The sequence below is a fragment of the Rhinolophus ferrumequinum genome, chromosome X, assembly GCF_004115265.2.
Source record: "Rhinolophus ferrumequinum isolate MPI-CBG mRhiFer1 chromosome X, mRhiFer1_v1.p, whole genome shotgun sequence".
Classification (NCBI taxonomy): Eukaryota; Metazoa; Chordata; class Mammalia; order Chiroptera; family Rhinolophidae; genus Rhinolophus; species Rhinolophus ferrumequinum.
In genome coordinates, this window is record NC_046284.1 from 70,454,877 (window position 1) to 70,471,710 (window position 16,834).

Sequence of the window (16,834 nt, forward strand, 5' to 3'; positions counted from 1 at the left end):
CGGGTGATTGAAAGTCTCTTATTTTAAAAATTTATCTGTATTTTCTAAAATGACAAGAATTTTTTGTGTGATTATAACCATTTAAAATCAGATTGCTTAATTGCCATCAGTTAAAATATTTTATTCATTTTGTTCTAGTACACTTTCATGTTATAGAAATAAATATCATGAAAATGCCCATTTCAAAATGGGGGAACACAGAATAAGAAATGTGAAATTAACTTATCTACTGTTATGAGTTGAAAGTAATGTAGGACATCTCATCGTGATGATCTCTATAATGTTTCTTTTAATTATTCTAATTTTTGAAATGTGTTTTACAGCTACAAGATCGCACTCAGTTCAGTGACCGAGACTTAGCCACCCTTAAAAAGTACTGGGACAATGGCATGACCAGCCTTGGCTCTGTCTGTAGAGAGAAAATTGAAGCAGTTGCAACTGAATTAAATGTTGACTGTGAAATCGTTCGGGTAAGATATTTTCAATAATTTTCATGGTGTGATTGATGAGTATCATAAATGAAAGCTTTAAAAAATGACAAAAAAATGATATCAAAAATATAACACACATAATTGGAGCAAAAATGTTTAAATCATATATCTTACAAGGAAGTTGTATCCACAGTATGTAAAAAAAAAAACAAAACAAAACACTTACATGTCAATAAGAAAAGGCAAATAATGAAACTTTTTAAATGGGAGTGACATCAGAAACATGGTGGTGTGAAGGGTGCTCCTTGATATCACCTCTTGAAGTTACAACAAATTGAACAACTATAATTCAACAAAAGATTCCCTATAAAACACACAAACACGTCTAAGAAAGCCGTGCATCAAAACATCTGAAGGCAGGTGAATTGGGGTGAACAGGGGAGAAGAGACAGGGAGAAGTGCAGAGATGGGGCCACTGGACACAGCATGGAGCTAACAGGAGAGGAGAGGATTGAGGCTGCAGGCATACTCTCTGCAGCCCCAGCAATTCTGCCTGAGAAAGAAGTATATAATACAGCTGAACCCAGTGATGGGGCAGAGAACTCAGGACAAAGTCCGAATACAGAAGTGCAACTGCTACAGTCTAACAACCCTCACTGCCAGGCAGAAAACAAAGCCACAGAACCTTGACACCTCCCCCACACCCTCCCACAGCTCACCTCCTCTACAACCTCCCAGTGTTAGTAGCAGGCCCCAGAAACAGTAGCAGTGTCAGATTGAAGAACAGAATATCTACAGTCCTGAGACCTGGGGAATCAGTCCTAAGGTGGTAGATGCACAGTGTGGCTAATTCCAGTGACAAGAGAGGAGCTATAGGGACAAGACAGCTGAGGTCTGGCAGTCACCATTATTTGGAAAAGAACAAACCACAAACACACCAACTACCTCCCACACCTTTCACCTACCTTTCATGGCAGCTCTTAGCGGGGGCACCCAGGGCTGCTGAAGCACACAGGCCTACATCTGGCTGAAGGGGCAACACCAGGATTTCAGAGGCTCAGAACCCAATCACCAAAAGATGCTCCCATGGGGGTTGTGCCCTGAGACTGAGGCAACCTGGTAACAAAGGAGACAGCCACCTCCCCTGGAAATGACCCACTGCGTGAGAAGCCAGAACAGCTCAAGAGAAAATAAAATACTCCGGCGCTACCTACAGGAAGGCAAAAGAAAATCCTCTTCATATCAACTGGCTGCAGAATTCACTCCAGTAGATGCCCAGGAAGAGAAATCATTCATTAATTGCAATGAATAACCAAGGTAACAAGGAAGCTCAGAAAGAAAATGAAAAATCTCCAGAAAATAAACTTAAAGACATGGGAATATGTAACTTAAATGAAAGAGAATTCAAAATTGCAGTTCTGAAAACAAAACAAAAATAACCTCAACGAGATGCAAGAAAACTCAGACAGGCAGTTGAATAAACTCAGAAATACAAATCAATGAACAAAATGAGTACTTTACCAAAGACATTGAAATTTTTAAGAAGAACCAAATAGAAGTTCTAGAGCTGAAGAACTCAATAAAATAGATGAAAAATGAAAGCTGATCAGATGGAGGAAAGAATTAGTAATATTAAAGACAGAAATCTGGAAATGATGCAGATGGAAGAGAGAGACTTGAGAGTCAAAAGAAATGAAAGACTTCTACAAGAACTATCTGACTCCATCAAAAAGAGCCATTTAAGAATAATGGGTATTTCTCTTAGCATAACAATCTCAAGATCCATCCATGTTATTGCAAATGGCAGTATTTTACCTTTTCTTATGGCAGAGTAGTATTCTATTGTGTGTGTGTGTGTGTGTGTGTGTGTGTGTGTGTGTGTGTATATATATACACACACACACACACACACACACACATATATATATATCACATCTTCTTTATCCAATCATCTATCAAAGGACACATTGGTTGTTTCTATGTCTTACTCACAATGAACAATGCTGCAGTGAACATCAGAGTACATATATCTTTACAGAATAAGTGAGACAGAAAGAGTCGAGAACCATATGACTTCGCTCATATATGGGATACAAAACTGAAAGCAAAAAAGGAACAAGAGAAACAAACAATGAAACAAAAACTCATAGGTACAGACAGCCGTTTAGTGGTTACCACAGGGTAAGGGGGGAGGGGGATGGTAGATGAGAGTAAAGGGGATCAAATATATGGTGATGGAAGGAGAACTGAGTCTGGGTGGTAAGCACACAATGTAATATATAGATGATGTATTATAGAATTGTACACTTGAAACCTATGTAATTTTACTAACCATTGCTACCCAAAAAAATTAAAGAAAAGAAGAATGGATATACTAAAAGAAGAGAGGAAGAAGGGCACAGAGAGCCTATTCAAACAAATAGTTAATGAGAAATTCCAAAATATATGGAAAGAAATGGAAGCTCAAATCCAAGACGTGAACAGACCAAGAGCACCTAATTACCTCAATCCTAACAGACCATCTGCAAGGCACATTATATTGAAACTGTCAAAAATTAATGACAAAGAATTCTCAAGGCAGCCAGGGAAAAGAAGATGGTAAACCACAAAGAAGAACTCATTAGATATTCATCACATTTTTTCAGCAGCAACTCTACAAGCCAGGAGAGAGTGGAATCAAATATTCAAACTATTGAAAGAGAGAAATTACAAGCCAAGAATAATATATCCAGCAAAGCTATCCTTTAGATATGAAGGCGGAATAAAGACCTTTCCAGATATACAGAAGCTGAGGGAATTCCACCACAAAGCCTGCATTACAGGAAATACTGAAGAAGGTTATTCTACCAGAAACAAAAAGACAAAAGTATACAAAACTATGAGTAATATTACTAACAGACAGCCAGAAGCAAGAAATGGAAGCCCCTACAAAGAATAAGGCCTTATACACTCAAACATAACATAAAGGGTAAAGGAGATAAAAAAAAAAAAAAAAAAAAACAGGAAAAGAAAAAGATAAGAAGACAATTTGCTACTGCAACTCAGAAATAAGTTCACAGCATAAACAAGGATAAGGTGTGCCAATGAAAACATAAAAGGGGAGAGGATAAAGGTCTGAATTTGCTAAGGCAAGTGGAAATAAAATGCGTGCTGAAGAAAAAAACGACTATTGTATATGAATATATAAAACTTCCTTCTACATAAACTTAATGGTAACCACACACAAAAAAATATCCTGAACTCAGACACATAACATAAAAAAAGAAGTAACATGGGGGGCGAATAATAGAATACCACTAAACTAAAATAACAGACAGAAACACAAAGGCAAAGAAAGAACAGAGACACACAGCTACCAGAAAGCAAAAGATAAAAAGGCTACAAGAAATCTTCATATATTAAAAATCACCCTAAATGTAAATGGATTGAACTTACCAATAAAAAGTACAGAGTAGCACATTAGATCAAAAATGAAACCCAAGCATATTCTGCCTCCAAGAGATGCATCTCAGCTGCAAGGACAAATATAGACTCAGAGTGGAAGGGTGGAAACAATACTCCAAGAAATATCATCCAAAGAAAAGTGGGTGTAGCCATCTTTATATCTGACAAAACAGACTTTAGGATAAAAATAGTAACAAGAGACAAAGATAGACATTTCATAATAATAAAGAAGACAATACAACAAGAAGATACAACACTTATCAATATATATGCTCCCAATCAGAGATCACCAAAATATATAAAGCAACTACTAACAGAACTAAAGGGAGAAACTGACAAAAACACAATTATAGTAAAGGATCTAAATACACCATTGACAGCTATGGATAGATCATCCAAACGGAAAATCAATAAGGAAATATCAGCCTTAAATGACACATTACACCAAATGGGCATAATTGACATTTACAGAGTACTTCATCCTAGAAAAGCAGACTATACATTCTTTTTTATTGAACATGGAACATTCTTAAGGATAGACCATATGTTGGGACACAAAATTAGCCTCAGCAAATTAAAGAAGATTGGTATCATGCAAAGCATGTTCTCTGACCACAAGGCTTTGAAATTGGAGAACTGCAAAAACAAAGCAGTAAAAACCACAAATATGTGGAGGTTAGACAACAGCTATTAAAGAATGGTTGGATCAAAGAAAAAATAGCAGGAGAAATCAACAGTACATAGAAACAAATGAGAATAAAAATACATCGTATCAAAATTATTATGAGGTGGCTAGAGATGTATTAGGAGGGAAATTTATATCATTACAGGCCTATCTCAAGAAACAAACAAAACAAATAATCAACCTAACATTACATCTTAAAAGACAAGAAAAAGAACAAATGAAATGCAAAGTCACCAAAAGGGAGGAAATAATAAAAATTAGAGCAGAATGAAATGAAATAGAGACCAAAAAGACAATAGGGAAAAACAAATGCAACAAGAACCTGGTTCTTTGAAAAGGTTAATAAATTTGACAACCCTCTGTCTAAACTCACTAAGAAGAAAAGAGGAAAGACACTAATAAACAAAATCAGAAATGAAAGAGGAGAAGTAACGACAGATGCCACAATAATACAAAGGATCATACAAGAATACAATGGAATAAATGCCACCAAATTCAATAACCTAGAAGAAACTGACAACTTCTTGGAAATATATAACCTTCCTAGACTGCATCATGAAGGCCTGGAAAATGTAAATAACCAATCAGCAGTAAGGAAATTGAAACAATCATCCAAAACCTTCCCAAAAGCAAGTGTCCATGGCCAGATGGCTTCACTAATGAATTCTACCAAACCTTCAAAGAGGATCTAATACCAATCCTCCTCAAATTCTTCCAAAAAAATGAAGAGGAGGCAATACTTCTTAACTCATTTTATGAGGCCAACATTACCCTGATGCCAAAACCTGGTAACGATAACACAAAACAAGAATACTACAGACCAGTATCTCTGATGAATACAGACGCAAAAATCCAAAACAAAATTCTAGCAAATCAAATACAACAATACATTAAAAAGATGATACATCACGATCAAGTGGGGTTCATTCCAGGGCCACAAGGATGGTTCAACATACAGAAATCGATCAATGTGATATACCACATAAACAAAAGAAAAGATAAAAATCAAATGATCATATCAATACATGCAGACAAAACATTGACATGATGCAACACCCATTTATGATTAAAACACTTAGTAAAATGAATATAGAAGAAAGTACCTCAACATAATAAAGTCCCTATATGACAAACATTCAGCTAATATCATACTTAATGGTTAAAAACTGAAAGCTTTTCCTCTAAGATTAGGAACAACACAGGGATTCCCCCCGTTCACCACTGTTATTCAACATATTATTGGAGGTTCTACCCAGAACGATCAGGTAAGAGAAAGAAATAAAAGGTATCCAAGTTGGGAATGAAGAAGTTAAACGGTCACTTTTAACAGATGACATGATTCCTTATATAAAAAATGATTTAAAAAAAACCACCAAAGAGCTAGTAAAAACAATAAACAAACAAAGTTTTCATTATATAAAATCAATGTACAAAAATTAATTGTGTTCCTATATACTAACAATAAAATTTCAGGAAAAAAAATGAAGAAAAAATTCCTTTTGCAATTGCAACTAAAAGAATAAAATGCCTAGGAATAAAATTAGCAGAGGATATGAAGGACCTATACACTGAAAACTCTAAGATGCTATTAAAAGAAATTCAAGAAGACACAAAGAAATTGAAAGACACTCCATGTTCGTGGATTGGAAGAATCAACATTGTTAAAATGGCCATATGACCCAAAGCAATATACAGATTTAATGCAATTCCCATCAAAATTCCATTGACATATTTTAAAGAGAAAGAATGAAAAATCATCTGATTTGTATGGAACCATGAAAGGCCCCAAATAGCCAAAGGAATCCTAAGAAAAAAGAATAATGCTGGTGGTATCCCACTCTCTGACTTCAGCTTGCACTACAGGGCAAAAATAATCAAAACAGCATGGTACTGGCAAAAAAACAGACACACAGACCAATAGAATAGACTTGAAAACCCAGAAATAAACCCACAAAAATACAGACAGATAATTTTCGACAATGGAGCCAAAAACATACAGTACAGAAAAGAAAGACTCTTCAGTAAATGATGCGGGGAGAATTGGAAAGCCATGTGCAAAAGAGTGAAACTAGACTGCTACCTGTCATCGTGTAAGAGAATTAACAAAATGGATCAAAGGCCTAAACAAGAGACCTGAAACAATAAACTGCATAGAAGAAAACACATGCACTAAACTTATGGAACTTGGGTTCAAAGAGGATTTTATAAATTTGACCTCAAAGGCAAGGGAAGTAAAAACTAAATTCAATGAATGGGACTGTCAAACTAAAAACCTTCTTCACAGCAAAAGAAACCATTGACAGAATAAAGAGGCAACCAACCAAATGGGAGAAGATGTTTGCAAACAATGGCTCTGATAAGGGGCTAATATCCAAAATATATAAGGAACTCAAACAATGCAACAACAACAACGCACAGTCCAATTAAGAAATGGACAGAGGACCTGAATAGACATTTCTCCAAAGAGGACATACAGGTGGCCAATAGATATATGAAAAGATGCTCAACATCACTAATCATCAGAGAAATGCAAATAAAAAGTACAATGAGATATCACCTCACACCAGTTAAAATGGCTATCATCAACAAGACAAATAATAACAAGTGTTGGAGAGGCTGTGGAGAAAAAGGAACCCTCATACACTGTTGGTGGGAATGCAGACTGGTGCAGTCATTATGGAATGCTGTGTGGAGGTTCCTCAAAAAATTACGAATAGAATTACCATATAACCCAGCAATCACTCTCCTGGGTATCTACCCCAAAAATCTGAAAACATTTATCCGTAAAGATATATGTGCTCTGATGTTCATTGCAGCTTTATTTATGGTGGCCAAGATATTGGAACAACAAAAGTGTCCTTTGACAGATGATTGGGTAAAGAAGTTGCAGTATACATACACAATTGAATACTATTCTGCCATGAGAAAAGATGAAATATTGCCATTTGCAACCAAGTGAATGAATCTTCAGACTATTATGCTAATAAGCGAAATAAGCCAGACAGAAAAATTTGAGAACCATATGATTGCACTGATATGTGGGATATAAAACTGAAAGCAACAAAAGAACAAGAAAAACAAACAAACAAAAAAAAAGCTCTTAGACACAGATAATAGTTTAGTGGTTGCCAGAGGGTAAAAGGGGAGGGGAGTGGTAGATGAGGGTAAACTGGGTCAAATATATGGTGATAGAAGGGGAATTGACTCTGGGTGGTGAACACACAATGTGATAAATAGACGGCATATTACCGAATTGTACACTTGAAACCCTTGTAATTTTACTAACCATTGTCACCCCAATAAATTTTAATTAAGAAAAAGAATGGCTATCATTACTAAGACAAGTAATAGCAAGTGTTGGAGAGTCTGTGGAGAAAATGGAACCACTGGGGATGGAAGTGTAAATTGATACAGCCACTATGGAAAACAGTATGGAGTTTCCTCAAAAATTTAAGAATAGAATTACCATAAGACCCAGCAATCTTTCTTCTGGATAGCTACCCAAAAAAATCTGAAAATATTTATCTGTAAAGATATATGTATCCCTATGTTCATTGCAGTGTTATTCGTGGTGGCCAAGACATAGAAACTACCAAAGTATCCTTCCATAGATGATTGGATAAAGAAGACGTGGTACATATATACAATGTACCACAATAATACTTCGTCATAAGAAAAGATGAAATACTGCCATGTGCAACAACATGGATGGATGTTGAGTTATGCTAAACTAAATAAGTCAGAGAAAAAAATTCGAGAACTATATGATTTCACTCATATGTGGGATATAAAACTAAAAGCAGCACATGAACAAGACAAACAAATAAAAACTCATAGACACAGACAACAGTTTACCCACCCTGAGGGTAAGGGTGGTGGAGGGGTGGTAAAAGAGAGAAAAGGGTCTCAAATATATGGTGATGGAAGGAGAACTGACTGGGTGGTGAACAAACAATGCAACGTATAGATGGTGTATTATAGAAATGTAACTTTAAACCTGTATAATTTTACTAATCAATATCACCACAATAAATATAATTTAAAAATTTTAATGGGCAAAGTATTGAATAAACATTTATCCAAAGAAGATATACAAATGGCCAAGAATCAGACAAAAAGATGTTCAGCATTACTTGTCATATGGAAATCAAAACTAGGATGAGATATAACTTGCCACCTACTATGATGGCTAGAATCCAAAAGATAAATAAAAAGTGTTGGCTAGGATGTGGAGTTATATACTTCTCGTGAAAATGTGAAGTGTTTTAGCTACTTTAGAAAACAGTCCTCAACTTTTTAACATAGAGCTATCATATGTCCCTGCAATTTCACTTTTAGGTATATACCCAAAGGGAAAAAAATGTATGTCCACTCAAAAACTTACATTGGATATTCATAATAGAATTATTCATAATACCCAAAAAGTAGAAAAAAACATATGTCCATCAAGTGAATGGGTAAACAAAATGTGACATATACATATAATGGAATATTATAGAGACATGCAATTGAGTGAAATCCTGAAACATACTACAAAATAGATGAATCTTGAAAACATTATGCTAAGTGAAAGAACACAAGACACCACATATTCTATAATCCCATTTGTATAAAATATCCAGCATAGGTACATCTATAGAAACAGAAAGTAGATTAGTGTTTTCCAGGGGCTGGGTGTAAGGAGGAATGGGGAGTGACTGCTAATGGATATAGGGGTTTTGTTTTTTTTTGGCATGATAAAAATGTTCTGGAATTAGTGGTGATCATTGCACAACTTTGTGAATATATTAAAAACATTTTCATTGTACACATTAAATTAGTGAATTTATAGTATTTTAAATATATCCCAATAACACTGTTTAAAAAATTGCATGAGATGATCTGAAATACATATCACATATTATGTAATGAATGATAGATTGAAAAATTATATTTATCAGTCATGGGAACAGTAGTTTCTATTCCTTTTCAAAGATGTCAGTATAAGATTTAAATAATGGCAGTGATGTTCTGGTAAGTATTTAACAATCAGCTCTTTGAGGAAAAACATTTGTTGATTTCTGTGGTGAAAAGATTCTCACCATGGCTAATTCCATGACTCATTCAATGCAGAGTTCAGAAAAGATGCAAACAGGGTGATGTCATAGAAATGGCAGCAATGAGGTGGGCTTCTGGAGTTCTCCCCTGGAAGTTACCACAAATTGAACATTTATAACTCATCAAAGGATTCTCTGCTCATCACACAAACAACTAAGAGACTCACACAAGGATTACCTGAAGGTGGGCAAACTGTGCGGGCAAGTGGGGGAAGAGGGAAGGGAGAGGTGTAGAGACCGACCTGCATCCATGGCTGCAGAGATGCAGGGGCTCCGGGACACAGACCAGAGATCGCAATAACCACAGTCCCACAGTCCTGCTAAGAGATCAGTATAGAGGACTGCAGTGGCCAAAGTTTGAGGCAGAAACCTCAGCTAAGGACTGCGGCTGGGCTCTCGGTCAGACAGACAGTAAACTCCATACCTGGGCCCCATCCCCACTCTCCCACAGCCATCCCACACCTGCCCTTCCAGAGTCTTAAGCTGGTCCTTGAAAAGAGGAGTACTGTCAGATTACAGAGGAGCTTCAGCCCTCAAGAACTGGAAAAAGCTGATTTGTAGCTGTGACCTAGGGAAGAGGCTGGGCTGGGAGACGAAGACACCTGCCTATCCAGCCCTGACCTTTTCTGGGTGGCTGCCGGCAGGACAATTACAGCTACTGAGACACACACAGGGGTTAGCAGCAGGTGGCAAAGGCAGCTCTGGACTTTCAGCAGCCTAGAAATCTCATGCCGTCCACATACCCTAATGGAAGATGTGCCCTAAGGCCCACGAGATCTGCATGCAGGGAAAAAACCCACCTCCCGGTGGCTGGCTATAGTGTTCTCAGCGCGCATTTGTGCAGGCAAGAGTGGAAACTGCACTGACTTTGTAAAAACTACCAACCACACCCTATAGCCCCACTCATCTAGAACTGCATTGCCAGGGTCACTTTGGGTACCAAGTGGCCGGCTCTGCCTCCACAAGAAGGAGAGCAGTTTTTGTCAGCAGAGGACAACCTGGAGATAGCTTAGTGGGCTTAAGCCAAGACTGGCACTGTTTACTTGGGGGAAGGGTTGTTTTCTTACACTAAATATGCATATACTAAACATATATACACACTTAAAATGATAATAATATTAAAATGATAATAACACTATATACATACACATTGTCCCCTTTCTCTCTCTGTTCTTTTCTTTTTTCTATTCCTTGGTCGACTTTTCCTCCTTCTTTCCATTTTTCTGCATTGATTTTTTTTGGGGGGGAGGTGTTGCTATTTTTTGTTTTGTTTCTTTTGTTTTTATACATTTTTGATATTTTTGTTTGTGTTGAAAATTGGTTGTAGGTTGTTTTCACATGTGAGTATATTTTGGGTTTTTCTTGTTGTTGTTATTGTGTGTGTTGATTTGTTTTGTTTTGAAATCACCTGCACCAGAGCCCAGCCCAAGAATCACAAGAATCAACATACCCAGAGGCTAACTCCAGACTAAACCAGAGCATTACTGGGTTTGACCTACACGTGACAAACCCAAAGGGATTTCTCCACAGGCACAAGAGCCCATAGGTGCCAAGCCTCATCTGAGCAGTCAACTCTCACACAACAGCTCATACACTGTGGGCATAAACAATTCTCTCAGTTAGTCAGCCAGGGAGTCAATCCCACCTACTGAAGAGCCAAAATCAATTAAAGCTCAATCTCAACAGGAGAATACACACAACACAAGGGACACCTCTGCAACACATGCACAGGAGAATAGGGAGATGGTACAATTCGAATATAAAGGACACATAATACATAAGTCCACCCTGCAAAGACTGAGGAACCTACAGGATCTACCTAATACACCAAAGCAAACACAGAGAGTCAGCCAGAATGCGGAAACAAAGAAACATGTCCAAAAGAAAAGAACAAAAGAAACCTCCAGAATTGGAACTAAATGAAATAGAGGTAACCAACCTATCAGAGACAGAGTTTAGAACACTGATGATAAGAATGTTTAAGGCACTTAGTGAGAACACAAAGAAGGATAGAGAAATCATAAAAAAAAACAACAAGTTAGAACTGAAGAATACAATGACTGAAATAAAGAACACACTCAAAGGAATTAACAGCAGGTTAGATGAAGTGGAGGATTGAATCAGTGATTTAGAAGACAAGATAGCCGAGGTCACCCAAGTGGAACAACAAAAAGAAAAAAGAATAAAAAACAATGAAAATGGTTTAAGAGACCTGTGGGATAACATCAAGTGCAACAACATGTGCATCATAGCAATACCAGAAGAGAGGGAGCAAGGGATTCAGAACATATTTGATGTAATAATGACCAAAAACTTCCCCAACCTGGTGAAGGAAATCGACATACAAGCCAAGGAAGTGCAGAGTTCCAAACAAGATGAACCCAAACAGGCCTACACCAAGACACATTATAGTTAAGAGGGCAAAGGTTAAAGACAAAGAGAGAATCCTAAAACCAGCAAGAGACAGACAGTGATTGCTTACAAGGATGCTCCCATAAGACTATCAGCTGACTTTTCTACAGAAACTTTGCAGGCAAGAAGGGAGGGATAAGAGGTATTCAAACTGATGAAAAACAAAGGACTACAACTTAGATTGCTTGATCCAGCGAGGCTACCATTTAAAATTGAAGGAGAGATAAAGAGCTTCCCAGAAAAGAATAAGCTAAAGGAATTCATTACCACCAGGCTAGCATTGCAGGAAATGTTAAAAGGGCTCCTTTAAGCAGAAGAAAGATGAAAACAATCTAGCTAATGAAGACCGGAAATACAAATAACAAAATGGCGATAACTATGTACCTATTGATGCTCACTTTAAATGTAAATGGATTAAATGCTCCAATAAAAAGACATAGGATCGCTGAGTGGATAAGAAAACAAGACCCTGTACACAAGAGACTCACCTCAGATCAAAAGACAAACACAGGCTGAAAGTGATGTGATGGAATAAGATACTTCATGCGGACATCATAAAACATTGCGGCCAGAGGTGAGCCTCTGGAAATCTCCCCTGGAATTGACAACAAATTGAAAAACTATAACACCACAAAGGACTCCCCACGCAGCAGACAGGCAAGACGAAGAGGCTCACTACTAAAATCACCTAAAGGTGGGCAAATTGTGTGAGCAGGGGAGGAACGAAGTGAGAAGTGTGGAGACGGGGATGCGCAGAAGCAGGACGAAGACTTAGCTCAGTGCTCCGAGCTCGCTGCATCCTGGAAATACCACAGCCGTAGGAGAGGGAAGAACTCGGACTGCTAGGACTCTATTTATGGCACACAGGGCTGAGGGGACAGCATATAACACGGCTGAACACAACACTCACAGCAGAGACCTCGGAGCAAAGACTGAGGGAAGAAGGCTGAAAATGGTAGTTTAAGGCTTCACTGCAGAGCAGAAAACGGAAGCCTTAGCACTGAGACTAGCCGCCCTTTCTCTACCCTCCCACAGCTCACCCCACACCCACGTGCCCAGTGCTAGAAGCAGAACAGTAGCAGAGTCAGTTCAAACAGCAGTATATTTGCAGTTCTGAGAACTGTGGTCACAGACTCAGACTCGCAGCCCAACTAGTTCTGGTAAAAGGGAGGGAGCTATGGAAACAGGACTGACTGTGGTGGTGGTGGTCGCTGCCATTGCTCTGGCTACCTCTCAAAACTCACCCTGCCCCTGTCTCCACCTATCTGGGAAGATCCCTGCAGGAGTAAACAGAGCAGCTGAAGCACACAGGCTCTAAATCTGGGGCAGGAAGAGCTTTGAAACTTCAGAAGCTTTCCACATCCCGCCACAGAGGTAGTGCCCTATGACCAAGGCCAACTGTTCACAGAGTAGAAACCCGCCTTCCAGGGAATCCCCTTATTGTGTGACAAGCTGGAATACTGCAGAGAAAACATAACACTACAGTGTGAGAAAGAATAAAAGGCTGCATTCAGAGAGAAAATAAAACATTCTACCAACACCTACTGGAAAACAAAAGAAAGACCTTTTTCTATCAACCTGTTGCAGAACGTACTCCTGTAGATGTCTAGGAAGAAAAATAATAAATGATTAATTGCCATGAATAACCAAGGCAACAAGACAGCTCAAAAGTATATGAAGAGTCTCCAGAAAAGAAACTTAAAGATATGGAAATATGTGACTTAAATGACAGAGAATTCAAGACTGCAGTTCTTAAAAAGCACAACAAGATGCAAGAAAACAAAGACAGGCAGTTTAATGAACTCAGAAACACAATCAAAGAAAAAAATGAACATCTTACCAAAGAGATTGAAATTTCAAAAAAGAACCAAATAGAATTTATGGAGATTAAGATCTCAATAAAAGAAATGGAGAATGAAACAGGCAGCATAGGTAATAGAGCTGACAAGGTGGAGGAAAGAATCAGTGACGCAAAAGATAGAAATCTAGAAATGACACAGATGGAAGAAGAAAGAGTCTTGACATCTAAGAGAAATGAAAGAACTGTACAGGAACTTTCTGACTCCAACAGAAAGGGCAATATAAGAATAATGAGCATACCAGAAAGAGAAGAAAGAGAGAAGGGAACAGAGAGCATATTCACACAAATAATCAATGAGAACTTCCCAAACTTCTGGAAAGAACTGGATCCTTGAATCCAAGAAGCAAATAGAACACCTAATTTCCTCAACCCCAACAGGCCTTCTCCAAGGCACATTGTATTGAAGCTGTCAAAAATCAACGACAAAGAAAGAATCCTCAGTGCAGCCAGGGAAAAGAAGACAGGAAACCACAAAGGAAAGCCCAAGATTATCATAAGATTTTTCAGCAGAAACTCTACAAGCCAGGAGGGAGTGGAACCAAATATTCAAACTATTGAAAGAGAGAAATTATGAGCCAAGAATAATATACCCAGTAAAGATATCCTTTAGATATGACGGAGGAATAAAGACCTTTCCAGACATACAGAAGCTGAGGGAATTTTCTAATAAACGACATGAACTACAAGAAATACTAAAGAAGGCTATTTGACCACCATCAAAAGGGACAATTTGTGGCAACCAAAACACAAAAAGGGGGAGAGAGAGACCTGAACCAGAACATGTGAATGGAGAAAGTAAGCATGCTGAAGAAAATGGAATACTCTAAATACCAAAATTTATTGTACATAAACTTAATGGTAACTGCTCAAAAACAAACCAGAACTGAAATATATACTATACTAAAAGAAGAAACAAGGGAAACATCAGAGAATACCACCACACAGATATAATAGACAACAACAAAAAGGCAAAGAAACAATGGAGACACAGTCTTACCAGAAACCTAAAGATAGAATGATAGGAAATCCTCACATATCAATAATCACCCTAAATATAAATGGATTGAACTCACCAATAAAAAGGCACAGAGTAATGGATAGGATCAAAAAACTAAACCCAACCATATGCTGTCTCGAAGAGACACATCTCAGCTACAAGGACAAATATAGACTAAAAGTGAACGGGTGGAAATTGACACTCCAAGCAAATGGTATCCGGAGAAAATCAGGTGTAGCCATAATGATATCAGATGAAAGAGACTTCATGGAGAAAAAGGTAACGAAAAAAACAAAGACGGACATTTTATAATGGTAAAGGGAATTATACAACAAGAAGACATAACAGTCATCAATATTTATGCCCGCAATCAGGGAGCACCAAAATATACCAAGCAACTACTAACAGAACTAAAGGGAGAAATTGACCAAAACACAATTATACTAGGGGACTTAAATACATCATTGACAGCTATGGATAGATCATCCAAACAGAAAACAAATGATGAAATAGCAGCCCTAAATGACACATTAAATAAAATACACACAACTGACATTTATAGAGCACTTCATCCTAAAGCATCACAGTATACATTTTTTTCTAGTGTACATGGAACTTTCTGAAGGATAGACCGTGTGTTGGGACTTAAAACTAGCTGCAGCAAATTTAAGAAGATTGAAATCATACCAAATATATTGTCTGATCACAAGGCTTTGAAATTGGATATCAACTACAAAAAGAAAGCAGGAAAAACCACAAGTACTTGGGGATTAAACAACATACTCTTAAAGAATGACCGATTCAAAGAAGAAATTCAAGGAGAGATCAAAAGATACATAGAAACAAATGACAATGAAAATTCATCCTACCAAAATTTATGGAATGCAGTGAAAACAGTTTTAAGAGGGAAATTTATATCATTACAGGCCTATCTCAAGAAACAAGAAAAACCCCAAATAAGTAACCTCACGTTACACCTTAAAGAACTAGAAAAAGAAGAACAAGTAAAACCCAAGGTCAGCAGAAGAAAGGAAATAATAAAAATCCGAGTAGAACTAAATGAAATAGACAACAAAAGACAACAGAAAAAATTAATGTGACAAAGAGCTGGTTCTTTCAAAAGATTAACAAAATTGGCAAACCCTTGGCTAGACTCACTAAGATAAAAAAGAAAGAAGACACTAATTAACAAAATCAGAAATGAAAAAGGGGAAGTTATCACGGATGCCACAGAAATACAAACGATCATCCAAGAATACTATGAAGGACTATATGCCACCAAATTCAATAACCTAGGAGAAATTGACAAGTTCTTAGAAACACATAGCCTTCCTAGGCTGAACCATGAAGAATTGGAAAATCTAAACAGACAGATCACAAGTAACGAAATTGAACCAGCCATCGAAAACCCCAAAAGCAACAGTCCCGGACCAGATGGCTTCACTAGTGAATTCTACCAAACCTTCAAAAAGGATCTACTACCAATCCTGCTCAAACTCTTCCAAAAAATGAAGAAGAGACATTGCTCCCTAACTCATTTTATGAGGCCAACATTACCCTGATACCAAAACCTGGTAAGCACAAAACAAAAAAAGAAAACTACAGACCAATATCTCTGATGAATACAGATGCAAAAATCCTAAACTAAATTCTAGCAAATCCAATGCAACAATGCATTTAAAAGATTATTCATCACGACCAAGTGGGGTTCACCCCAGGGGTGGAGGGATGGTTCAACATACGTAAATCCATCAATTTGATACATCACATAAACAAAATAAAGAACAAAAATCATATGATTATCATATCAATTTATGCAGAAAAAGCATTTGACAAGATACAACATCCATTTATGATTAAAACACTTAATAAAATAGGTATAGAAGGAAAATACCTTAACATACTAAA

General features: G+C 37.4%; 1 protein-coding gene across 1 annotated transcript in view; it reads left to right on the forward strand.

Annotated features, from left to right (window-relative positions):
- Positions 1 to 16,834, forward strand: part of HDX (highly divergent homeobox) — a 208,495-nt gene that overhangs the window by 144,986 nt on the left and 46,675 nt on the right. The window contains exon 5 of the mRNA XM_033121807.1: positions 324 to 470. Coding sequence (XP_032977698.1) covers positions 324 to 470 — 147 coding nt within the window. The remainder of the gene's footprint in view (positions 1 to 323; positions 471 to 16,834) is intronic.